Source organism: Callorhinchus milii, unplaced genomic scaffold, assembly GCF_018977255.1.
Source record: "Callorhinchus milii isolate IMCB2004 unplaced genomic scaffold, IMCB_Cmil_1.0 Scaffold2, whole genome shotgun sequence".
Lineage (NCBI taxonomy): Eukaryota > Metazoa > Chordata > Chondrichthyes > Chimaeriformes > Callorhinchidae > Callorhinchus > Callorhinchus milii.
Window position 1 is genome coordinate 120437039 of NW_024704743.1, and position 27219 is coordinate 120464257.

The 27219-nt window shown below is 43.9% G+C and overlaps 1 protein-coding gene across 1 annotated transcript in view; it reads right to left on the minus strand.

Moving 5' to 3' along the window:
• The window catches only part of laptm4b (lysosomal protein transmembrane 4 beta), a 28732-nt gene extending 1946 nt beyond the window's left edge, over positions 1–26786 (minus strand). Inside the window, exons 1-6 of the mRNA XM_007895071.2 lie at positions 26348–26786; positions 16435–16546; positions 14316–14389; positions 13677–13799; positions 10731–10829; positions 7308–7403 (exon numbers count right to left, since the gene is read on the minus strand). Coding sequence (XP_007893262.1) covers positions 7308–7403; positions 10731–10829; positions 13677–13799; positions 14316–14389; positions 16435–16546; positions 26348–26446 — 603 coding nt within the window. The 5' untranslated portion in view covers positions 26447–26786. The remainder of the gene's footprint in view (positions 1–7307; positions 7404–10730; positions 10830–13676; positions 13800–14315; positions 14390–16434; positions 16547–26347) is intronic.
• Positions 26787–27219: the final 433 nt, after the last annotated feature.

A 27219-nucleotide genomic window follows, 5' to 3' on the forward strand; every position in this document is an offset into this window, starting at 1 on the left:
TTTCAAAAACATCCACCCAACCGTGTCTCCCCACCACACCATCAAGCTGCTTTTTTATAAATGAGTCCATTTTCCTAGCCTCAACCACCTTCCTGGCAATCTGTTCCAGTCATTAATTCATTCCCCTCTGAATAAAGAAAAAATTCTCCTTTGCAACTTTAAATCCATGTTCTTTGGGTGAGTATTTAATCCAAGGTCCCGATGTCTGCCTATTCAGATGGATGTTAAAGATCCTGTGGCACACTTCGTAAAGAGAATGGAGTCTTTCTCTCCCCGTGTCCTGGCCAACAATCTCCCCAAATAAAATTGGTCACTCACACCATGCCTGTATGTGGGGGGACATTGCTGAATGCTTATTATTATTATTATTATTATTATTATTATTATTATTATTATTATTATCATCATGTCTTCTTAAATAGCATAATAATAATCTTTGCATTTGATATAATAATAATATAATCTTCTCGACGTCTCAAAGCGCTTCACAGAATATGCTGTAAAGTGAGTTGACTGTATATTTGTGGGCGAAACGCGGCAGCCAATTGCGCACAGCAGCGTCCCACAGACAGTCGTGGATTGAAAATGACCAATTTATTATTGTTTTGGAGGGATTATTATTAGGCGTGTGGAGTAAGGAAACTTGCCCAAGGTTTCGTCCTGCTATAACAACTTATCACACTTTTGAGACATCTCAAAGTGCTTTACAGAATACACCGTAAAGTGAATTGACTATTTTATGGGCAAACCACGGCAGACAATTGCGCACAGCAGTGTCCCACAAACAGTCAAGGATTGATTGAACAAATTATGAATTGTTTTAAAGGGAATATTTCCCCCGGAAAGTGATCCGCAAATCGACTGACAACTGCATTCCTACTTACTGCTAGATAAACACAAGCGTGAGGAAACTTGCCCTGCCCGGGAATCAAACCTGAGTCCTCGCTTGCAAGGCGAGTGCTCTAGCCAATATGCTACAGGACTCCACCTTACAGCCATGTTAAGGTGCTGAAGCTCCACAGAGAATCACCAGAACTCAGGATGAAGAGCACCCCAGTTGCTTACCCAGTGGGTCCCACACTGGGAAACATAGTGATGGCCAAGAGTAAAAAACAACATCCTGGCAAAACCATATGGAAAGGTCTACTAATGTGATAATGCTCCTTGTCTGCCAATATGCTGGCATCAGGACTTTGATAGCAATCTGTTCCATGATCTCAGCCAACCCAAAACTCCTTCACATGGCAGTGCTAGCCTTCCCTTGTGATGAACGACCACTGTCTCAGATACATCCAGAGATAATATAATAATAATACTGCTTGCATTTGATGCACGGCGTCTTATCTTATTATTGAGATGTCTCAAAGCGCTTCACGGAATATACTGTAAAGTGAATTGACTGTATATTTTGTGGGCAAAACAGGGCAGCCAATTGCACACAGCAGCGTCCGGGTTCCTACTTACTGGTAGGTAAACAGAGGCGAGTGGAGTAAGGACACTTGCCTAAGGTTTCACTCTGCCCGGGTATCAAACCTGGGTCTCTCGTTTGCAAGGTGAGCGCACTAACCACCAACCTCTATGCAATGGGATTCCATCCAAAGTGATACAACAACAAAATTACATTTATATACTGTCGGAACAATGTCCCAAGGCCCTGGACAGTTAAAGGTTTGCATCTGAGCTGGGGGTTGGAGGCCAAGAGTTGGTGGGTGGGTGACCGAAAGCACAATCAAAAAAGAAAGCCTTGAGAACGCCTTGAAGGAGGCAAGGGAGGGACGAGGCAAAGGCACTGTGAGATGGAGTTTCAAAGGGTGGAGATAGAAAAGCTGAAGGCATGGCGGGGGGACATGGAGCAGGCCAGCGATCCACCAATCGACTATGGATGGAGCTTACCAGTGCCACTAGTTTCGCCTGTCGGGAATGGTATAAGACGCAGCCACAAAATACTTATGAAACATCAAGAGGGGAAGGATTCCAACTGAAATGCAAGGCAGTTTCCAAGTACCAAAGGCGCCAGCAGAACTTGAAAGGTATAATTAGAGCTCAGTGCTGGTACTAATGGAAAAAAGCCATAACATAGCATAGCAAACACAAAGGCTCAGGCCTCCCCAATAAGGCTCCATTAGCAAAGGATAGACTCTGCAATAGAAGGAGTGGACTTCAGTGGACTCAATGGCCTTTTCTCAATCCACGTTTTCCTATGTTCTCGGGCAAACACCATATCCCAGGGAGTGAGTCCACAAAGTTGGAACTCTTTTGTTTTGATTGGGAGTTCTGGCCGGGTGCGGAAATACATCACCGCATGTTTTCCCACAAAACACACAGTATATCCTGTGAAGCACCTTGAGTCCCATAGCGTAAAAATAATAATAATAATCCTTGCATTTGATATAGTGCTTTTCATGTCTTCTAGACGTCTCTAAGGTCTTCACAGAGCATCACCTCCCAAGCAGGAGGACCCGGATTCGATTCCCAGGTGGGGTGAAACCTTAGGCAAGTTTCCTTACTCCACACACCTCTGTTTACCTAGCAGTATGTAGGAACCCAGTTGTCAGTTGATTTGACAAATCGCTCAAAAAAAAATTTAAATTGTGGGTCACTCAACTTTGACACGACTGGTTGGGGGAGACTGCAGTGCACAATTGGCTGCCGCATTTCGGACGCAAAATAGACAGTCAACTCACTTTACAGCCTTTTCTGTGAAGCAAATTTGAGTCGTCCAGAAAACGTGACAAGTTGCTATATCAAATGCAAGGATTATTTTATCTATTACTATTGAAATGTCCTCAAAGAGATTGACAGTGATAGAGAGCGTACTTCAAAATTAAGAGACACTGTGATTTTCTGTTCACAGTGGTTAGGGCTGAAGTATTGCAAGTGGTTTCCATATGTCAGACACTTGTCTGAACAAAAAAAGAACTGAAAAGGTTTTCTATCCTTTTTCATATATAAAAAAGCTTCAATTTCTACGAACAGGACATTGAAGAAGGTTTCAGTGTTGATTGAGCTTAAAGGCTTTTAAAACTCTAGACCAGCTGAGCTAGTATTTCATTAGTGGAAAACCTTGCCTTATCCAACTTAAACTTCTACTGTGTTCATATTTTCTCAAACTCCAGCGCTCTGGGATAAAAATAATTTTGAGAAGGCATGTCCTTGCTGAACCTGCTCCAAACCGTAGGAAAATATTCTTTATTGTGCTGAGTTTCTGGTTCAGAACATGCTCCACACAATATTTAAACCAATGATAGAGAATTTTTCATTATTATCTGCTGCATTTCACCCCCAAAATACACAGTCACTCTACTTCGCAATACATTCTGTGAAGCGCTTTGAGACGTCTCAATGATGTGATAAGGCGCTGTATCAAATGCAAGGATTATTATTATACAATGCCAACTCTCCTAGAAATCGACACCATGGGGTTGAAATAATAATTATAATCCTAGCAGTTGATATAGCACCTTATTGACTCATTCAGCCGTCTCAAAGCGCTTCACAGGATATGCTATAAAATGTAGTGACGGTGTGCGCACAGCAATGTCCCACAAACAGCCCTGAAGTAAGTGATCAATTTTTATCCAGGACATTGTTGGCCAGGACACTGGGAGAAACTCTCTTCTCTATCTGAATAATCCCATGAGATCTTTAAAGTCGACCCAAACAGACGAGAGAAACGGGGCCTCAGTTTAACATCTCATCTGAACGATGGCATCTCCAACAATGCAGCACACCTCCAGCACTGCACCAGAACATTAGCCTAGACTGTGAGCTCAAAGTCCCGATGCTTTTATCTCCCTTTTCAGTTCATTTTGTTCTGTTATTATTACACCAGTATATGAATGCTGAAAATTTTTCCACGACGAGTTAAGAAACCCAGTTGGTAGGATTGTGGCAACGATGTGTAAACATGTAAGTTTGGAATTAATTATTTAATAACAGCCATAAATAGCCAAGCCAGGGAAGCAAATTGGAGTTGAGGAGGTGAGTGATAGATGGAAGCCAGAATGGGAAGTGAACACATGACACTTCCAGCACTTCATCGGAACGTCATCTTAGATTGGTTCTAAGTTCCAACATTGGGATTCAACCCTCATCCTTCCAACTCAGTGGTGAGAGTGCTATGAACTGAGCCAGGCTAACACACCAACTGTCATAATAATAATTTTTGCATTTGATAGAGCACCTTATCACATCGATAAGACGTCTCAAAACAGCTCACAGGATATACTGTAAAATGGATTGATTGTGTATTTTGTGGGCGAAACACGGCAGCCAGTTGCGCACAGCAATGTCCCACAAACAGTCATAAACAGCCATGGAGTGAGTGATCAATTTTATTTGGGGGATTATCAGCCAGGACACCGGGAGACAGAAACTCCCTTCTCTTTTCCAATAGTGCCATGGGATCTTTAACATCCGCCTGAACAGGCAGGTGGGACCTCAGTTTGATGTCTCGTCAGAAGAACAGGATGTTATTATTCCATATTTTATAAAGAATTATAAATAAGATCTGGTTCGATTTTGAAAAGATATGCATCAAGATTCAGTAACTCGATGAAAGTTCTCTAACGCAAGTTAGAACGAGAAAATGATGTGTGCATCCTCGGCAACCCAAAAAGTGGCACAAACCCTGTGACCATGCCAGCTATCAACATGTCTGCAGCACTTGGCAACACACAAAAACATTAAAACCATCAATGTCGAATACAACTTATTCATTCAGATCAGGCCAAAGACAATCTAACATTCATTTGAGTTATTAATGCACCTGTCAGTCGTTGAGCTGGATTTATACACTTAACTACTGCTTTGAGAATTTGCGGGCAAAAATTCAGTCAACGGTGTGACGGTAACAGATCCTTATGTAATTCAAAGACTGTATAAGGTCTGTATGACGTTGCAAGACACTGGAGCTTGAGTTGAAGGTATTCTTAGGCTTTGTAAATGTTGTTGAGGTTATAATTTAAAACAATTTACAACTGCCCAGTCTGCTGGTTATCCGGCTAGTCACAAAATATTAATAATAACATAATAATAGTTTCTTTGATATAGTGCCTTATCACGTCGTTGAGACGTCTCAAAGAGCTTCACAGAATATACTGTAAAGTGAATTCACGGTATACTTGTAGGCGAAACACGGCAGCCAATTGTGCACAACAGGGTCCCAAAAGCAGTCGGGGAGTGAGTGACTAAATTATTATTATGTTTTTTTTCGAAATGATTATTACCACCGGAAAGCCATCCACCAATCGACTAACAATGGGGTTCCTACTTACTGCTCGGTAAACAGAGGCATGTGGAGAAAGGAAACCTGCCTGGGAATCAAATCAGGTCCTCTCGCTTGCGAGATAAGTGCTCCAACCAATACGCTACAGGACTCCACAAATATCACAAGATCGGTTCAGGTGAAGAAGATCATTTGGCCCATCTGATCTCACCCTTCCAGAACATCCACCTTAAAATCTCCTCATCACAGCATCAAGCTACTTTTTGAATTAGTGCTCGTGTCCTGGCCCCTTTCCTCCTCCTCTCTCAGTCATGCTGTGGTATGCTACCACATCTGCTGGCAGCACTCACTCTTCCGTATTATCATGACCTTTCTTCATATCTTTATTCATATCATACAGAGACCTGTAGTTTAGTGGTTGGAGCACTCGCCTCACAAGTGAGAGGATTCGGGTTTGACTCCCAGGCAGGGCAAAACCTTAGGCAAGTTTCCTTACTCCACACACCTCTGTTTACCTAGCAGTAAGTAGGAACCTGGTGGTTAGTCGATTGGCGGCTCGCTCTCTGGGGGTAATAAGCCTATCAATAAAAATCAAAAAAAAATGTTGTCACTAAATCTATGACTGTTTGTGGGACACTGCTATGCGTAACTGGCTGCTGTGTTTTGCCCTCAAAATATAGAATCAAATTATTTTACAATATATTCTGTGAAGTGCTTTAAGACGTCTCAATGTTGTGATAAGGCGCTATATCAAATGCAAGGATTATTATTATTAGAAGGATTATTATAGAGTCATAGAATCACAGAATTATAATTTTGAAAACTTCTATTAAGTCTCCTCTTAACCATCTCTGTTCCAAGGAGAATAATCCCAGCTTCTCTCGCCTCTCCTCAAACTGAAGTCCCTCATTCCTGGTACCATCCTGGTAAATCTCCTTTGCTCCCTCTCCAATGCCTTGACATCCTCCCTGAAGTGTGGTGCCCAGAACTGAACACAGTCTCTCGCTGAGGTCTAACCAGTCTTTTATAAAAGTTCATCATAACTTCCTGACTTTTGTACTCTATATCCCTATTTATAAAGCCCAGTATCCCATATGCTTTTTTAACAGCGTTATCTACCTGTCCTGCCACCTTCAAAGATTTACTTATATAATAATAATAATCCTTGCATTTGATATAGCGCTTTTCACGTCGGGAGGATATATTCATATATGAATCCCCAGGTCTCTATGTTCCTTCACTTCCTTTAAGATTGTACCATCTTATATTGTCTTCTTCCTTCCAAAACGCATCACTTCCCATTTCCCCACATTAAACTTCATCTGCCACGTGTCTGCCCATTTTACCAGTCTGTCTATGTCCATTTGCAGTCTGCTACTATCCTCCTCACTGTTTACTACTGTTCCTAGCTTAGTAACATCTGCAAACTTGGAAATTGTACTCGTTATACCCAAGTCCAGGTCATTTATATAGAATAAAAACAGCAGTGGTCCCAATACTGACCCCTGGAGGACACCACTGCACAATTCCCTCCAGTCAGAGAAACAACCGTTCACCACAACTCTCTGCTTTCTGTCTCCCAGACAGTTCTGTGTCCATGCTGTCACTGTCCCTTTAATACCGTGGGCTTTTATGTTGCATACAGGTCTCTTATGCAGCACTTTTGGGGAGGACGAGTTTGCAGGGCTTTGGGGAGAGCGCGGGGGAGTGGGATTGTATTGGATAGCTCTTTTAAAAGAGCCGGCACAGACACAAAGGGCCGAATGACCTCCTTCTATGCTGTATAATTCTACAATTTATCAAACGCCTTTTGAAAATCCATATAAACTACATCAACTGCACTACCTTCATCCACCCTCTCTGTTACTTCATCAAAAAACTCTATCAGGTTTATCGGACACGATTTGGCTTTAACAAATCCGTGTTGGCTGTCCTTTATTAACCCATATTTTTCTGACTGAAAATTGATTTTGTCCCGGACAAAAAGACCGAGGTTTGGAAATGTACCGAGAAGAGGAAAGTAAAGAATGTCAATTGTGCTATAAAGCACAAAAGTTACGTCAGGCTGTTTTATCCTTACCGCAGTGTCGTTCGTGGTGACGTAGACCAAAACGTCTGATGAATTCCTGCTGTTGATGTATCTGTAGCAGTTCCAGACGCAACCAATTAGGTAAGCCTGTACGTCACAGAAGAAGGGAGATTTAATGGTCATTTTAACGAGCGTATGACAATCGCTGGATTGGCTGTCCTTGAACAAAACCATCGTCTTTATCTTTGTTACAGATTTCAGACAGACACAAAGATCTAATGAACCAAACAATAGTCATGCATCAGTTTAATAGCCACTGTCGTTTCATAAATTCGGTCAAAATAAAACCATTCCTCTCTTTGTCTACAACAACAACTTGCATTTATATGGTGGCCCTCACACAGGGTAGCGTCCCAAAGCCAGGGAGAGAGGGAGTGGGAAGGTGACTATAACCACGATCAAAGAGGAAGGTTTTTAGGTAGGATTTGAAGTGGGGAGGGAGGGGGCAAGGCAGAGGGATTGAGGGAGAGAGTTCTATAGTTTTGGGGTGTCGAGGAGGGCATTGAAATAGTCTAGCCGGGAAGTGCCGAAGACATAGACGAGGGTTTCAGCTGCGTCGGTTGTGAGATAAGGATGGAGGGGGGGCAATGTGACGGAGGTGGAAAAAAGCGTTCCTGGTCAGGGAACGGATGTGTGGTAGGCAGGAAAGCTGGGGATCGAACCTGACATCTAAGTTTCGCACAGGTTCAGAGAGTCTGAGGGAGGTTGAGGAGTTCAGACCTGCAGGAAAAAAAAGGACGTGGACAGGACATCAGCATTCTGGGAGTCGCAGTTGGAGAAGGAGAAGTAGATTTGCGTGTCATTCGCATACATGTGGAAGTTGACCCCATGTCTGTGGATCACATCGGTGAGTTGGAGCATGTAGATAAGGAAAAGAAGGGGACCAAGGATGGATCCGGGCGGGGGCGAGAGGATAAACCATTGGCTGAGATGACCATTGGTTAAGTAGGACATGCGAGTACAGTCCCACTAAGGTGGATGAGGGAGGAGAGGCGGTGGAGGAGGATGACGTGATCAACTATGTCAAACACGGTGGAGAGATCCAGGAGGATGAGGAGGCAGAGGGAGCCCTGGTCACAGAGAGAGAGGACGTCACTTGTTACTTTCACGAGCGCTGTCTCTGTGCTGTGGGCAGGGCGGAAACTAGAGGGGTTCGAGTAGGAAGTGGAGGGCGAGGCATGAGGTTTGCAACAACGCGTTCGAGGGCTTTGGCCAGGAAGGGCACGTTTGAAATGGTACAGTAATGCGTGAGGTTGAAGGGATCAAGAGTAGGTTTTTTTAAGGAGGGGAGTGATGACAGCTGTTTTGAGGGGGAGTGGGACTGAGCCTGAGGAGAGGGACTGATTTATGGTGTCTGCCAGCAGTGGGTAGAGGAGGGGGAGCTGGGTGATCAGCAGCTGGGTGGGGAGAGGGTCGAGGCAGCAGGTGGTGGGTTTCATCTGGGTGATGGAGGATGAGAGGGAGGAAGGAGAGGTGGGGTCAAAGAAGTTGGGGAGTGTAGGTTAAGCATGATCAGGGTCACGATAAGGCTTGCGTAGATGGTCGCTGTCAGCACAGAAACGAATAACAACTACAACAACTTGAATTGGCACAGCGCCCTTCAGTCGCCGTAGGGGGTAGCATCTCGGAACGCTTCACAATGATGGAGTTTGACACCGAGCCTGGGAGAAAGTGGAGTTGGCCGTAAGCTCAGTCGAACTGAGTTCTGAAGAAAGGTCATCGACCTGAAATGTTAACTCACTTTCCTCTCTCCATAGATGCTGCCTGACCTGCTGTGTGTTCTCAGTGACTTCTGTTTTTATTTCAGATTTCCAGTATCTGCAGTATTTGCCTTTGCCTTTCTTTACTTATTTACTTACTGGGTCCTCCCCAACCCAGTACCCACTGCCTCTGCTTGACTGGCTCCAGCCTCCTGCATGTCCCTCGTGCCCCCCGCTCCACCATCAGTGGGCGCACTTTCATCCACTAAGTTGTGGTCGTTGTGCATTTGAAGGCGAACATGGCAGCCCAATTGCAGACAGCAAAGTCCCACAAACAGCCATGAAATGAACGACCAATTTTCTTTGGGGGATTATTGGACAAGAACTCCCTTCCCTTTTCAAATAGCACCATGGGATCTTTTAACGTCCACCTGAACAGGCAGACGGGAACTTGGTTTAATGTCTCATCCTGAAGGATGGCACCTCTGCAATGCAGTAACCACCCCCCCACTGCATTGGAGTGTCATCTTAGGCTATGTGGATTCCAAGTCCCAACGTGGGGCTTGAACTCCCAACCTTCTGACTCAGAGGCGAGAGTGCTACTAACTGAGCCAAACTGACGTACATTTGATGTATTGGTAACTGTGCAGCCAAATCTGATAAAAGGACCTACGCTTCCCAGAGGAGATTAATCAATGTTACAGTCAAGATGGGAAGAGGGCACCTGTCCAGCCACAATGACTAGAAACCTTCAGTGGCGGCCAACACCAATATTATTCAGGGGATCGTATTTATTCTGGTTCTTTCAACATCGGGTTTTAATCCTCCAAGTGTTGAATTTTTTTGGCAGCTTGTAATATGTAAATATTTTCAAAGTCTTAAAAATCTCCTGGAGTGATAGAAATGGGAACGGTGACAAAACTGGAGATTATAAGAAGGTTGGAATTTTGGCTGAAAACATACGGCCAAGACCAATCCATTTGGCCAGTCCGTTGGAAATGTTCCACTAGTCTTGTAGATTGTGGGTGATCTTTTAATCCCATCTTTCCATTGTTTCTCTTTATCCCTTAAAAATGTCAGGGGCTGAGTCAAAAGGTTGCGGGTTCAAGCCCATATCCCGCTCGCCTGTCCAGTTGGATGTTAAACTACTGCACTACTCAAAAGGAGAAGGGAGTTTCTCTCTCCTGGTGTCCTGGCCAATAATCCTCAGATAAAATTGGTCATTCACTTCATGGCTGTTTGTGGGGCATTGCTGGGATTAAACTGGCTGCCACGTTCACTAACAAAACACACAGTTAATCGACTTTACAGTATATCCTGTGAAGCACTTTGGGATGTCCTCCTGACATGAAAGGCGCTAAACCAAATGTAAGGATTGTTATTCTCTTTTGGGGTGTCTGACGCATACATAAACCTATCACCATGCATAAGCGTATCCAAACCAAACTGAGAGTTCCATGCATCCCAACTACACATGGAAATAGTATTAATATTATTATATTGTTGAATAGCAAGCACGGAAAATACTTCCAGATAATACCTGAAATACACAAAAAAAATTCAATATCCTTCCTACACAAAAACACACACAGTGACTGCACTTTATCCTCTCTCTAAAGTGTTTTTGGATGCCTTCCCGGTGTGAAAGGCACTGTGCCAAATGTAAGGAATATTAATTATTATTATGACTGGACTGAACTGGTTTCTTATTTACCTTGAACGCCAGGATGACACCGATGAAGATAAGAACAATAAACACCAGGCATGTGGAGTTCATAGACATTATCTCTTCCTTGTAAGGGAAATTAGCCGGCTGCGGAAACAAAAGTACAGTGAAACTCTGATGACTCACCTCTGGGTTAAGTACAACAACAAGATTACATTTGTATAGCGCCTTTCACGTCGGGAGGACGTCCCAAGGCACTGGACACTGTACAGCATTTCAGACCCGAGCTGGGGTCGGGCGGGGAGAAGAGAGGGGAGGGGAAAGGGGGTGACCGATGACACGGTCGAAGAGGAAGGAGGGTTTTGAGGCGGGACTTGAAGGAGGCTAAGGAGGGGGTGAGGCAGAGTGATTGGGCGATGGAATTCCAGAGGTTGGGGGCAGAGTGGCTGAAGGCTCTCCTGCCAATGGTGAGGTGGGTGGGTCGGGGACATGGAGCAGGCCAGAGCCGGCTGAGCGGAGGGAATGGGTGGGTTGGTAGGGGGTTAGGAGGTCGCAGAGGTAGGGTGGGGCGAGGCCATGGAGAGCTTTGTAGGTGAGGACCAGGATCTTGAACTGGATCCTCTGAAGGATAGGGAGCCAATGGAGTCGGGCGAGAGTGGGGGAGATGGGGTCACGGAGTTTGGTGCGGGAGAGGACATGGGCTGCAGCGTTCTGGATAAGTAAGTCATCAACCACATATAACTGGTCACTCAATCAATATCCTGGCTATTTCCCATAAGAAATATACGTAGGGACCTCTGATAGCTAGTCACCCTGGATATCTCATAACTGGTCAGGTTTTAACTGTTAAGACAGTGTTTTTCATGTAAAATACCTCTAATAACTCGTCAATGGACAAAGCAAATCCGCAGTTGCAACACAGTATAAGGTGTCCAGGACTATACTTAATAATAATAATTATTATTCTTGCATTTGATATAGCGCCTTATCACGTCTCAATCTGCTTCACAGGATATAGTGTAAAGTGAAATGACTATTTTGTGAGTGAAATGCGGCAGCTAATTGTGCACAGCAGTGTCCCACAGCAGTCGTGGATTGAATGAGCACATTTTCTTTTGAGGGATTATTACCCTGAGAAAATAATTTAATCATCGACTAACAACCGTGTTCCTACTTACTGGAACTGACATGATAAGGCACTGTTATCAATGAAGCGCTCCAGGACCTTGCACCGTGTGAAAGGCGCTATATAAATGCAAGTTGTTGCTGTTGTACTGCTGGGTAAGCAGAAGAGTGTGGAGTAAGAAAACTTGCCTAAGGTTTTGCCCTGCCCAGGAATTGAATCCGAATCGTTTTGCTTACGAGGCAAGGGTGCTAACCAATACCCTAAGGGACTCCTATTTGAAAAGAGCAGGGAGTTTCTCCTAGAGTCCTGCAATTAAATTGATCATTGGCCTGCTGGCTATTTATGGGACACTGCAGTGCACAAATTGGCTGCCGCGTTTGTCTACAAATACAGTCATCACCGCTTGACATTAATTGCTGTGAAGGCTTTCAGGTTTTTTGTCGTGATAAGGCACTCTTATCAAATGCAAGTATTATTATTAACAAGGTCAGCCTGAGGCAATAAAAGTCTCCTCTCTGGAGCAGAAAGGGACCTTCGTTAGTAGTTAAGTACGTAATAATAAGCTATCCATTATACCTCATTATAATTGATGCAATATTAGCAGTCTTGCCCAGAATTAGCAAAACTAAAATGGAAATCTCACACTGTTGCAATCGGAGCTCTTCTGAGGTTGATTGTGTGTTTGCCCTCAAAACCCACAGTCACTCCACTTTACAGTATATCCTGCACATTAGTTTCCCCAAACCTTGGCTTTTGACAACCTGCGCCTAATACTTTCCGGAATTAGGTAAGCAGAATGCGTTCCTCCGGGGAGAGAGAGAGCGCATTCCATTCCAACCATCTATCTCTGGGATTTCCATGTGTAGGTGGGAGGCGTGGAATTCTCAGCTTGGTTTGGATAGTCTTAAGCACGGTGATAATAATAATAATAATAATCCTTGCATTTGATATAGCGCTTTTCACGTCGGGAGGACGTCCCAAAGCGCTTCACAGAACACACTGTAAAGTGAATTGACTGTATATTTGTGGGCAAACGCGGCAGCCAATTGCGCACAGCAATGTCCCACAAACAGTTGTAGATTGAAAATGACCAACTTTTTTATTATTGTTTTTTGTTTTGGAGGGATTATTATTAGGCTCTGTGTGGAGTAAGGAAACTTGCCCAAGGTTTCGCCCTCTGCCTGGAATTGAACTCGGGTCTCTCACTTGCAAAGCGAGTGCTCTAACCACTGAGCTACAGGACTCCACGATGATGGGTTTCCGCATGTGTTAGACACCCGGCTGAGCAAAACAAAGTATATCCTGTGAAGTGCTTCAGAAGCCTTCCTGATGTGAAAGGCACTGTACTAATATAAGGATTATTATTATTATTATTGATAATAATTAATTAATAATAATAAAACAGAGAGGAGGGAACAAGCGTGAGGACCTGGGTTCGATTCCCAGGCTGGGCAACACGTTGGACAAGTTTCCTTGCTCCACACGCCTGTTTACCAAGCAGTAAGTAGGAACCCGGTTGTTAGCCAATTGGCAGATCGCTTTTCCGGGGTTTATAAACCGTTTTTTAAAAAAAGCAATAATAAATTGGTCACTCAATCCATGACTGTTTGTGGGACACTGCTGTGTGCAATTGGCTGCCGCGTTTCACCCACAAAATATACAATTCACTTTACAGTGTATTCTGGGAAGTGTTTTGAGACGTCTCGAAGACGTGATAAGGCGCCATATCAAATGGAGGATTATTATTATTACCTGTCTACTTCCCTTTCGAAACCCACAATGGACTCTGCCTCTTAACTCCTTACTAGGCAGAGAATATCAGATGATATAATATCCACATATTAGACAGTAAAATGAAAATCGTGTACCATCTGTTGCAGGTAGTCTTGAATGGAATTTGGATAGACAACCACACTGATTGCTACCAGGGTGTTCAGGGCAAAGTCAAACAGCTGGTAACAGAAAAACGGGATGATCCAAGCGCTGCGTTGCTGCAAAACAAATGGGAAAACGACAATGTGAATGCTGAGAACGACACACCTTAATAACATTCTCTCCTAAAGACAAGAGGGGAAACTTTTCTACCTGGATCTACATTTACTTTATTTATGCAGGGTTTCACAGAGTCCAGGATTTTACGAATTGTTGAACCATAGAAATTCACGGCGCAGAAGAAGGCCATTCGGCCAATCACCCATCCGTGTCTGTGTTGGCTCCCTCATTATTTTTGGTCATTCACTCCACGGCTGTTTGTGAGACATTGCCGTGCGCGACTGGCTGCGGCGTTTTGCCCACAAAAATACAGTCAATCCACTTTATAGTCACAATGATAATGCTTACATGATCGAGACGTCTTCACAGAATATACTGTATAGTGAATTGACTGACATATTTTGGGCCAAACGTGGCAGCCAATGGCGCGCAACAGTGTCCCACAAACAGGAGGGGATTGAGTGACCACATTCTTATTTGAAAAGGGATTATTAATTTGTAACTCCACACTGTACCTTGTAAGCTCCGTACGTTGCCATCCCGCAGATCATTATCATTAAGAGGGAAATCGCCGTGGCGATACATATGTCTGCAAGAGAAAATGCGAGTTAATGCACAGCGATAATCCCTCCGACTCCCTCACCTTGTACGAAGCCCGTCTCAAGACCTACCTCATTGACCGCACTTTCCATCATCTTTCCCCGATCCCAGCCCACCTGGGTTCCACTTGGGTGCCAAGCCAGTACTGTTAAGCGCTTTGAAACATCCTCCTGACGTGATAGGTGCTGTATAAATGTAAATTTTAACTTTGTACATGCAGAGGAAAGGATGTTCGTGCTCCCCATCACTGGTTCAAATCCTACCTCCTTCAACACACCTTCAAGCGAAGGGCACTGTGTAAATATAAGTTGTTGTTGTAGCTAGTCCTGGGTAATTGACGTGAGGCTGATATTTCAAATCCTATTACTCAGCACACAGCTCATACAACATTTGGTTATTTAATCTAAAGTCCTCAAAACAATGCCATCCCCGGCAGTAAAAGACTAACGGGGCTTTGTATATAATAATAATAATCCTTTGCATTTGATATAGCGCCTTTTGACGTCTCAAATTGCTTCACAGGATGTATTATAAAGTGGATTGATTGTATATTTTGTGGGCCAAATGCGGCAGCCAATTGCGCATAGTACTTTCTCACAAATAGCCATGGATTGAGTAACCAAATTGTTTTTTGAGGGATTATTAACCCCAGAAAGCTATCCACCAATCGACTAACAACGGGGTTCCTAGAGACTGCTCGGTAAACAGAGGTGTGTGGAGTAAGGAAACTTGCCTAATGTTTCAGCCTACCCGGGAATCGAACCCGGGTCCTCTCGCTTGTGAGGTGTGCACTCTAACCACTTCGCTACAGGGCTCAAATTGACGTGAGGCTGATATTTCAAATCCTATTACACAGCAAACAGCTCATACAGCAATTGCTTATTTAATCCAAAGTTCTCGAAACTATGTCATCCCTAGCAGTAAAACACAAATAGGGTTTCATATATCCTGAGGACTGCCCTTCAATCTTGACCTGTAGTCATCTTATAATAATAATAATCCTTACATTTGACATCTCAAAGCGTTTCACAGTATGTACTGTAAAGTGGGCCAACTCGGTGTGTTTTGTGGACGATACGGTAGATATACTGGGTTTGGGAAGCTCCAATTGACTGACATTCAACGCTCGACAGAGGGTTGAAAGGGTTAAACAATGAATGACATTCCTTTGAAGGAAGACGCTCCACCCCTGTTCCTCGCGTGTCTAAGCAGTAAATTGAGGGGCAAGTGCAGAGGGATTTCAGCAGAGAGGATATTATCCTTAATCCTCCCCAGCATTTCCTTTCGGACACAAACAGCAATATTGTGGGGCTGATTTCCTATTAGTTATACAAGCGATGCTATTTCTGAGCCGGGCAGAGTATAGTAAGCAACTGGTGACGTCCACGGATCAAAACTGTGGGCGATCAGGTGACCTCGAAGCTGCTTAATCTCCAAGAATTAGGACAATGAGGTGGATTTTAGTGTTAGCGACGAGTGAAGGAGTCAGCCTCTGCCACAGGCCAGTTATTCCGGCTCCATAATAAGTTCAGAATTAGCCATTACCCTGCAGTTTAGTGGTAACAATAATTAGCTCTGTTGTTTTATTTATTATATTAATAATATTGTTATTAATTATGATTACCACATTGTTCAGGAATCTCAAAGGGCTTCACAGGACGCCCTGTAAAGTGGAGCAACTGTGTATTTTGTGGGCAAAACCAGATTTGGGAAGCTCCAATTAACTGACATTCAACGCTCAAAAAGAAAAAATATTATTAATAATAATCCTTGCATTTGGCGCAGCACCTTTCATATCAGGAAGATGTCTCAAAGAGCTTCAAAGGATACAACAACAACTTGCATTTATCGAACCCGGGTCCTCTCAGTCACAAGAGAAATACTCTAACCATACTCTAGAGGACTCCTCTTTATAATATTGGTGCCACTTTATAATATTTTACATCAATCATAAAAAGTCTTCCTCGCATTGTCAAATGTCATTTGTTCGATGAGATAATTAACGTTGAGGTGACGGGAAGCGGTCAGACTTACTGGCATCATCAATAAAGTCAAGGTCGCTGCCCAGATCAACACTCGGCAGCTGGTATCGATCAGGGTCACTGAGAGCAGACAGTAAAATCAGAAGGACCACACCATCTATTAGCTAATAGGAGAGAGAGAAAGGAGGTCAGTACAACAACCTCATGACCCTTAGAACAACCACATTTTACAACAAACACTGTTCAACCAATGTATTTTTGTCTTTAATATAATTGATATAGCGCATTATCACGTCGTTGAGACGTCTCAAAGCGCTTCACAGGATATACTGCAAAGTGAATTGATTGTGTATTTTGTGGGCCAAACACGGCAGCCAGTTCTGTACAGCAGACCACCACGGAATCAATGATCAATTTTATTTGGGGGTTTGTTGGTCAGGACACCGGGAGAGAGAAACTCGTTTCTCTTTTCGAACAGTACCATGCGATCTTTGACATCCACCTCAACAAGCAGGTGGGACCTCGGTTTAACATCTCATCTGAAAGACGGCACCTCTGACAATACAACATCCCCCCCCCACCCCCAGCACTTCATTGGAGACAATGTGAGTCCAAGTCCAGATGTGGGGTTTGAACCGACAACCTTTTAAGTCAGAAGGTTGTTCATAAATCAACCTTAGGCAATTTGCCTTACCCCAAACGCCTCTGTTTACCTAGGAGTAAGTAGGAACCCAGTTGTTAGTCGATCTGCAGATCGCTTTCCAGGGGTAATGATCCCTCAAAAAAAATTTGGTCACTCAATCCAGCTTTGTGGGACACTGCTGTGCGAAATTGGCTGCGACATTTGGGCCACAAAGTACACAGTCCCTCCGCTTTACAATATATTCTGCACTTTGAGATGTCCCAACGACGTGATAATGCACTCTATCAAGTGCATGGATTATAATTCTATTACTGTTTCGGAAGACCAACAACTTGATACTGCATTGTACTAAAGGCAAAGGTTATCATTTTCTGTTGTGTCCTTTTAATGTCAATGCACAGTGTGTACCAGCCATATGAATCCACACTTGCTGAGGACAGCAGAGAACATCAGGCAATGCATTTAATATTTCACATCCCACTCAGAGATATGACCCCGGCTTTCACAAGCTGCTTTGGCATTAACCAGCAGCACAATCCAGATCGTCATCTTCTGTGATCATGATTACAGCGCCTTTATCTTGCCCTGGTAAGCCCTCAGCAATGATAACTGCACTACATTATTATTATTATTATAATAATGTTATTGAGGCGTTTCAAAGCGCTTCACAAAATATACTGTAAAGTAAATTGACTGTGCATTTTGTGGGTGAAACTCAAACTGCCAATTGCGCACAGCAGTGTCCCTCACACAGTCGTGGATTGAGTGACCACATTTTTTTTTTTCAAGCGATTAACCCTGGAAAAGCCATCCATCAATCGACTAACAACCGGGTTCCTACTTACTGCTAGTTAAACAGAGGCGTGTGGGGTAAAATAATAATAATAATCCTTGCATTTAATAGAGCGCTTTTCACGTCTTCTAGACGTCGCAAAGCACTTCACAGAATATGCTGTAAAGCGAATTGACCGTATATTTGTGGGTGAAACGCAGCAGCCAATTGTGCACAGCAGCGTCCCACAAACAGTCGTGGATTGAAAATGACCGATTTATTATTGTTTTGTTTTCTGGAGAGATTATTATCAGGCGTGTGGAGTAAGGAAACTTGCCCAAGGTTTCGCCCTGCCTGGAACTGAACCCAGGTGTCTCGCCTGTGAGGCAAGTGCTCTAACCACTGAGCTATAGGACTCCACACCACTACACTATAGGACTACAGGAGAGGAGAGTTTCTCCAAGTGTCCTGGCCAACAATCCCCAAATGATCACTCGCTGCATGGCTGTTTGTTGGAAGCAAATTGGCTGCGTATTTGCCTACAAACGCACAGTCACTATACTTTAGAGAAACTTTGTGAAGCTCTTTGAGACATTTGCGATATTATAGGTGCTGTATCAAATGCAAAAAATATTATTAACTTCATATCTCTGCCCTGATATCCTCATACATAATAATGCTTGCTTATGGTGTAGTGTCTTATCATGTTGTCGAGAAATCTCAAAGCGCTTAACAGGATTTTACTATGAAGTGATGCGACTGTACACAGCAGCAACAACTTGCGCATATTTAGCGCCCTTCACATAGGGTAGCATCTCAGAGCGCTTAACAGTGGTGTAACCTGACTCTGAGCCGGGGTGGGGGAAGGGGTGGTGGGGGGTGGGGGGAGATGGCCTTAAGCACGGTCGAAGAGGAAGGTTTTCAGGCTGGACTTCAAAAAGTGGGCAAGGCAGAGGGATTGAGGGAGTGTTCCAGAGTTTCGGGGCATAGTGGCTGAAAGCCCTACTTCCAATAGTGGGGCAGAGGGTGCGAGGGTCGATTAGGAGGTCGGTGCCGGTCAAGCAGAGGCACTGGGTGGTGGATTGGGGAGTGAGGAGGTCGGACAGGTGGGGAGGTGGCAGGGAGTGAAGGGATTTGAACACGAGAGTGAGGATCTTGAAGTCAATCCGTTCGGTGATGGGGAGTCAGTGGAGCCTGGGCCAGGACTGGTGAGATGCGGGTACGGAGTTTGGTCCGGGTCAATATGCGGGCAGCAGAGTTGAGCTGGATCTTGTTGATGGTGGAGCTGCGGAGACCGGCGAGGAGTTTATTTGAGCACAGCAATGTTGCACAAACAGCTACAAAGCCAATGACCAATTATATATTCCATTAAAGCTCTCACAAATGAATTGCTCTTCGACTGAAAAATATCATCGTGACACTTTTTAAATACATAACCCTAACCTCCTCCCTCACCCCCTGCTCTGTGTCCATACCTGAATGTTCAGGTGGACGTAAAGGATCCCATGGCACTGTTCAAAAAGAGAAAGGAGTGTCTCTCAACCGGTGCCTGGCCAACAATCTCCCAAATAAAACCGGCCATTTTTGAGGACGTCTCAAAGTGCTTCACAGGATATACTGTGAGGTTTAATGGCAGTGTATTTATTAGGTGAAAGGAGCTAATTTGCGCGCACTATCCCGACAAATAGCCATGGAGTGAACGATCAATTTTATCCAGGGGTTTGTCGGCCAGGACACCGAGGGAGAGAAACTCCCTTCTCTCATCTGTGAAGGGAGACAGGGTGTTGTTGTAATGTCTCATCCAAAGGACGGCACCTCCAGTGATACAGAACACCCAGCACTGCATGGGAAGATCAATCGAGATGATATGTGTTCAATTTCCCATTGTGGGCCTTAAATCCATTACCCTTTGACTCAGAGGCAAATATGCTACCAACTGAGCAAGCTGACCTATAGTTCAATTAGGCACACAGAATACATTACAAACTCAATGAACACTGCTTCCAGGCCCAGCAGTCACTGCACACTAATATCTGTTTGGCCCATTTGCACTAGTCAGATTGAGTCACTGAAATCGATGATTAATTATCAGAATCAATGAAATGTAAAGTTGGTTTCACAGTTTTTTCTTTTATGTTTAACCTTGTTTTTGCACCATGAGATAAATAACATTTCCAAACAATCAAAGGAGAATATAATAATAATAATAATCCTTGCATTTTGATATAGCGCTTTTCACGTCGGGAGGACGTCCCAAAGCACTTCACAGAACACACTGTAAAGTGAATTGACTGTATATTTGTGGGCGAACGCGGCAGCCAATTGCGCACAGCAATGTCCCACAAACAGTCGTAGATTGAAAATGACCAATTTATTATTGTTTTGGGTTTTGGAGGGATTATTATTAGGCTCTGTGTGGAGTAAGGAAACTTGCCCAAGGTTTCGCCCTCTGCCTGGAATTGAACTCAGGTCTCTCGCTTGCAAAGCGAGTGCTCTAACCACTGAGCTACAGGACAGCTACAGAATACTCCTCGCATTTGATCTAGCGGATTATCACATCGATGAGATGTCTCAAATCACTTTACTTTGAGGATTTTACTGCAAAATGTGGTGACTATGTATTTGTAGGCGAAAGCAATAACCGATTTGCACACAGCAATGTCCCACAAAACAAGCAGTGGAGCCCTGTAGTGCAGTGGTTAAGGCGCTCGCCTCGCAAACAAATGTGAAACCTTAAGCAAGTTTCCTTACTCCTCACGCTTCTGTTTACCTAGCAACAAGTAGGAACCCTCATTCTCACCTACAAGGCCATTCACGGCCTCGCTCCCTCCTACCTCTCTGACCTACTATCCCCCTACTTACCTGCCCGTACCCTCCATTCCTCTGGCTCCGGTCTGCTCCGCATCCCCCGCCCCAATCGCCCTACCATCGGTGGCCGGGCCTTCAGACACTCAGCCCCGAGGCTCTGGAACTCCATCCCCCAGTGCCTTCGCCTTGCTTCCTCCCTTTCCTCCTTCAAGGCCGGTCTCAAAACCTTTCTCTTTGACCGTGCCTTCAGCTCCCCTCTCGACTCTCTACCCCCTCCTCGCTCCCTCCCTTCCCTCCCCTCACGCTGACCATTTCCCCCCAATGCTCGGGTCCTGACCCAACTGTACAGCACCTTGGGACGTCCTCCCGACGTGAAAGGCGCTCTATAAATGGAATCTTGTTGTTGTTGTTGTTAGTCGATTGGCGGATCACTTTCTCGGGGCAACAATCTTTTTAAAAAATAATTTGGTCCTTCAATCCACGACAGTTTGTGGGACACTGCTGTACGTAATTGGTTGCTGTGTTTCGCCCACAAAATATAGAGTCAATTCACTTTACAATATATCTCATGAAGCACTTGAGACATCTGGAAGACGCGATAAGGCTCTGTATCAAATGCAATGATTATTATAAGCATCAGGTGACGGACCAATTTTATTTGGGGCATTGTAGGCCAGAACACTGGGAGAGAGAAATTCTCTTCTTTATTCAAACAGTGCCTTCGGATCTTTAATGTCACCTGAACAGATGGACTCAGTTTAACATCTCACCCAAAGATGTCCACATTTAACTCCTTTGACAGCGCCTTTGGGAATAACCCGGTGAAGTGTAGGGATTCTGTAAAGATTCCTCTCCCACCCCCATCCCCACCTAGGCTTGGATCCCTGTCTCGCTAAAGCGCTTTGAGATGCCCTCTCCTTGAAAGGAGCTATACAAATGTAATAATAATAATCCTTGCATTTGATATAGCGCCATATCACGTCGTTGAGACGTCTCTTCACAGAATATACTGTAAAGTGAATTGACTGTGTATGTTTTCGCCCACGCAATATAAATTGTATCTATGTAATCATTTTATTTATATCACTTAATTTTACATTTAGAATGTAATCTTCAATTGTTGATCAAGCAAGCAGAGTAGAATAGTACTCAGCTCACGTCAACAAATCTGCTTGAATGAGCAAAACAGACCAGAATAGCCCCACAGCTCTTGTCTGACTCACAATATTAATGGCTTCCAGATTGTGTGAGTATTTGTGCATGTGAGTGCTCATTGTGGGTTAGACAGCGCTGGCGGAATCCGCTATGGAGAATCGATTGCTCTACTTTGCCCCCAGCAACTGCACAACTGCATCAAATAAACTCCTGGTAACTCGACCCTGGCTTAACTTGTCATTGTGACTAACTCATCGCGCTGTCAATATCTCGGCCACATTTAGTAATATATTTATACATATGCCTAACTCGCCACTCCTGATAACTCATCACTGAGCCCTTTTCCCTTGGAGTGACAAGTTATCAGAAGTTTACTATACTTTATATTCCGGGTTACGTACTTTATATTCTGAATTACGTATCCAGCATTGATCCTGCCTTCTACCCAGTGAGTGCTCAAATCTCCGCTCATCGGATGTCAATGATCAACTACTGACTATCTTCCTGGAGAGAGTGCAGATTCCATTTCCATTCCAACAATCTATCTCTGGATTGTGCATTAACAATTCTGTGTTTGCCCACAAAACCAATTTACACATACATCCTGTACTCTGGTTTCCCCAAGCCTTGGATCTTGCCAACCTGCGCCTAATACTTTCCGGAATTAGATAAGCAGGATGTGTCCCTCCAGGGAGAGAGAGCGCATTCCATTCCAACCATCTATCTCTGGGATTTTCGTGTGTGGGTGGGAGGCGTGGAATCCTCAGTTTGGTTTGGATGCTCTTAAGCACAGTGATGGGTTTCCGTGTGTGTCAGACACCCGGCTGACCAACCCTCCCCACAAAAAGGGAACGTACTATTGAAAACTGCAGATAACTTGAGATTCGGTCTCCTGTTTCCCCTCTCATGTGACTCCGTGCATTGTGAAACATTGAGCAGTTGATATGAATAACAGGTAGAACATTGAGCAGTCGTCTGGAATAACAGGTAGAATAACAGCCATGTCTGTGCTGAACTGCTGGACAGATCCCTTTCTCATCCATCACAGGGTCAACCTGAATGCAACAACGCAGGTTGCTGTAACCGATACTAAGTGATGGATAATAGATCAAATTCCTAACAGATCAAGTTTGTAGGTGCTTAAATTCCTAGCTTGCACGACATCTTTTCTAACAGCTGTCAATCATTTCATCTATCTACCTTCTGCTCCTTAAATTAACACTACCACGTAGCATAGCGGTTAGCCTGCTCGCCTGGCAAGCGAGAGGACCCGGGTTCAATTCCCGGACAGGGTGAAACCTTAGACGCGGTTTCTTACTCCACACGCCTCTGTTTATCTAGCAGTACGTAGGAACCCGTTGTCAGTTGATTGGCAACTAAAATAATAATAATTAGTTGGTCACTCAATCCACGACTGATTGTGGGACACTGCTGTGCGCAATTGGCTGCCGCGTTTCGCCTACAAAATATACAGTCAATTCACTTTACAGTATATTCTGTAAAGCCTTTGAGACGGCTCACCGAAATGAACACTACCCTATATCAAATGCAAGGATTATTATTATTATGAATGTTATCATTATTACAAAAAACTGATTCATATGCTGTTCCACTGTTGGGGTGTATTTTTTATACACACAGCTATAAGAAATATCTAAATTGTTATTTCATATTTTACGTACTTGAAATACACTAAATAACTACTGAAAGTTGCAATATACCGTTATATTTTGGAGACAGATTTTTTTTTAAATCGCTGGAACTTAGTTGTTTAGAAGCAAGCATTCAAACATTAATAATAATTAATTATAAAATGTCCCAAAGTGCTTCGCAGGATTTTACTGTAAAGTATAATGACTGTGTATTTTAGGCGATTGACCTCATGACTTTAAATCAGTACTGTAGTTAAACAATTAACAACATGATGGACAAGAATTTGCTGTTTCAGCTTCATGGACTGCAGTAGTCACTTGACCGCCAAACCAAAATGATTTTGTTTTGTCTTTTTATAGGTTTAGTTCTGCTGCGGTCACACTGCAAACGGCATCCTTTCTGATATAATACATTGTAAGCTGCAAACCAAGGGATTGTCTGACACAGTAACTCGTGTGTGTTAGAACTAAATGATAAATAATAATCTGTGCATCTGATATAGTGCCCTATGATGTCACTGAGACGTCTTAAAGCGCTTCACAGGATATACTATAAAGTGAATTGACTGTGTGTTTTGTGGGGGAAATGTGACAGCCAATTGTACACAGCAGTAACAGTCATGGATTAAGTGACCAAATTTTAATTATTTATTTATATATATATAGTTTGGGGGAAGGCATTGTTACCACTGGAAAGTGATTTTTTATATATATTATTATTATATTCCCTTGGGGAACCGGGCACACATTCATTTACTTGCAGTTTAGCTTTGGCTCAGTGGTTGCGCTCTCGCTTCTGAGTCAGAAAGTTGTAGGTTCAAGCCCTACACGGGATCTTAGAAGCACATCGTCTAAGCTGACCCTCCAATGCAGTGCTGGGGTGTGTTGCATTATTGGGAGGTGGCGTCCTTTGGATGAGACATTAAACCGAGGACCAGTCTGCCTGTCCAGGTGGATATTAAACATCCCATGGCACTATTTGAAAAGAGAAGGGAGTTTCTCTCTCTCAGTGTCCTGGCCAACAATCCCCTAAATAAAATTAGTCTCTCACTCCATGGCTGTTTGTAGGATATTGCTGTGCGCAAATTGTCTGCCGCATTTTGCCTGCAAAATACAGTGAATCCACTTTACAGTATTATTCTGTGAAACGCTTTGAGAATTGGCGATGTGATATATCAAATGCAAGGATTATTATTATAAATCCTGTGAAGTGCTTCGAGGCATCTGCCTGACATGAGAGGTGCTATATCAAACGTAAGGATTATTGTTATTATTTATGAGTCAGTGCAATGTAAAGATGCAATATCCAGTTTTGCAACCTTGATTCTCAGACCAATGGTAGCAGGCCTCGGGTTATAATAATAATCCTTGCATTTGGTTTAGGGCCTTATATCATCGTCGAGACGTCTCAAACCAGTCACTGTATATTTTGTGGGTGAAACATGGCAGTCAGTTTGCACACAGCAATGTTCCACAAACAGCCATGGAGTGACTGATTGATATTTGGGGGATTGTTAGCTAGGATACCGGGAGAGAGAGAGAAACTCTTCTCTCTTTTCGAATAGCAGTGCCATGGGATCCTTTAAACATCCACCTGAACAGGTAGATGGGATCTCAGTTTAATGTCTCATCCGTTCTTGGAATCTGCTGTTGGAACACACAACTACCTGCTCACAGGTAACGCACATACGTAATAGGCTTTAATTTGTCTTAATAGGACTTGTGCGATTCTAATTATAACCGTGAATTAAGGTTACAAGCTCCATAAATACACTCTTCAGAGGACAAACCGAAGCCAACGCGCTACATTTATCCTCCACTCAATCACAATAATCCTCGTGTTTGATGTAGCGAACAATTACACCATCAAGACGTCTCAAAGCGCTGCGCAGGATTTTACTGTGAAGCATATTGACTGCGTGTTTTGTAGGCAAACACAGCAGCCAATTTGCACACCTCAGCAACGTCCCACAAACGGTCATTAAGTGAGTGAACAATTTTAACTCAATGTGACCAGGGTCAGGACATCCGAACGCTTTGCCACAATTTGTTTTTGTAAAAATAATATTAATAATCCTTGCGTTTGATATAACGTCTTATCACATCGTTGAGGCTTCTCAAAGCGCTTCACAGGATATACTGTAAAGTGGAGCGACTGTGTGTTTTGTGGGGGAAACGCGGCAGCCAATTGCACACAGCAGTGTCTTACAAACAGTTATTTGAGTGACCAAATTTTTTTTTACATTTATTTTTGTTTTGAAGGGATTATTACCCCCTGAAAAGCGATCCGTCAATCGACTAACAACCAGGTCCTACTTTCTGCTAGGTAAACAGAGCGTGTGGAGTAAGGAAACTTGCCTAAGGTTTCGCACTGCCCGGGAATGGATCCTCTCGTTTGCGAGCCGAGTGCTCCAACCAATAAGCTACAGGATTCCACAATTATATATATATATGATGATGATAGTAATAATCCTTACAATAAACATAAACCAGCAAAGTGGGGATGGGGAAGGGAGATGGTGGGGTGGGGGAGGGGAGAGAATTACTGAACCTTTACTGGGTGTTTATTTTGCTGCAATTGAAAACAAATAAATAATAATAATTGCAAGAAACATAAAACTACAAAAGTGGGGAGGAGAGGAGGGAGGGGAGAGAAGGGAGGGATAGAGAATTACGGGACCATTTCTGGGTGTTTATTGTGCTGCAATTGAAAATAAACAATAAAAATAATAATAATTGCAATAAACATAACACTAAAAAAAGTGGGGAAGAGAGGAGAGGAGAGGAGGGAGGGGAGAGGAGGGGGATAGAGAATTACTGGACCATGTCTGGGTGTTTTAAGAGAGGGATCGAGGGAAAAGCTGGGAAAAAGGGATTGCATTTTGCTGGCAGTTTGTGAAGCCTCGGTCGCTCACTCCGTCACACATTCACTCACCATGTACCAAACCCCCAGGATGATGGTCCCTGTGCGGACGTGACAGCAGAAGCAGCAGCTGTTGGAATGCCAGTGGTCAAAAGGCGACACCATCCTCATCTTCCTTGTTGGCTCGATCTTTGCTACAACACAAATGGAGAGCAAGCAGCAACAACGAGAGAGAGAGAGAGAGAGAGAGAGAGAAAACCCACGTCCCTCTCTGCAATATAACTAGTCAGTGAATGCGGCGGTGCTAACTAACACAGATGCATCCCTTTTGGTGTGTGTGTGTGTCCTGCCTGGCGCTGTTGCACCACTCTATCTGTCAGTGCTAATCACAGTCCGCCGTTCTCTCTCTCTCTCTCTCTCTCACCTTTCAATCCACACATCTCCCTCCCTCCCCGCCTTATGTCCACTCGTGGCTCACAACCACACAGTCAGATCACATGCAATCATTAACCCCAACACCACCACCACCACCACCATTCATGTGTCAGCCTGGCTCGGTTGGTAGCGCTTTCCCCTCTAGAGGTTGTGGGCTCATGCCCCCTGTCAAGTCGGGACTTGGAATCACATCGTCTAAGCTACCGTCCAATGCAGCACTGGGGGGGGTTGGGGGGGGTGTGAGCTGTTGCTTTGCCGGAGGTGCCGTTAAAGCGAGTCTGCCTGTTCGGGTGGACGTTAAGGATCCATTGGCGCTATTCGAAAAGAGAAGGGAGTTTCTATCCCGGTTTCCTGAGCGACAATCACCCAAATAAGACTGGTCACTTGCTTCATGGCTGTTTGTCTGACATGGTTGTGCGCAAATTAGCTGCCACGATTCGCCCACAAAATACACAGGTAATCCACTTTACAGCTGGTCCCGTGAAGCGCTTTGTGACGTCCTCCTGCCG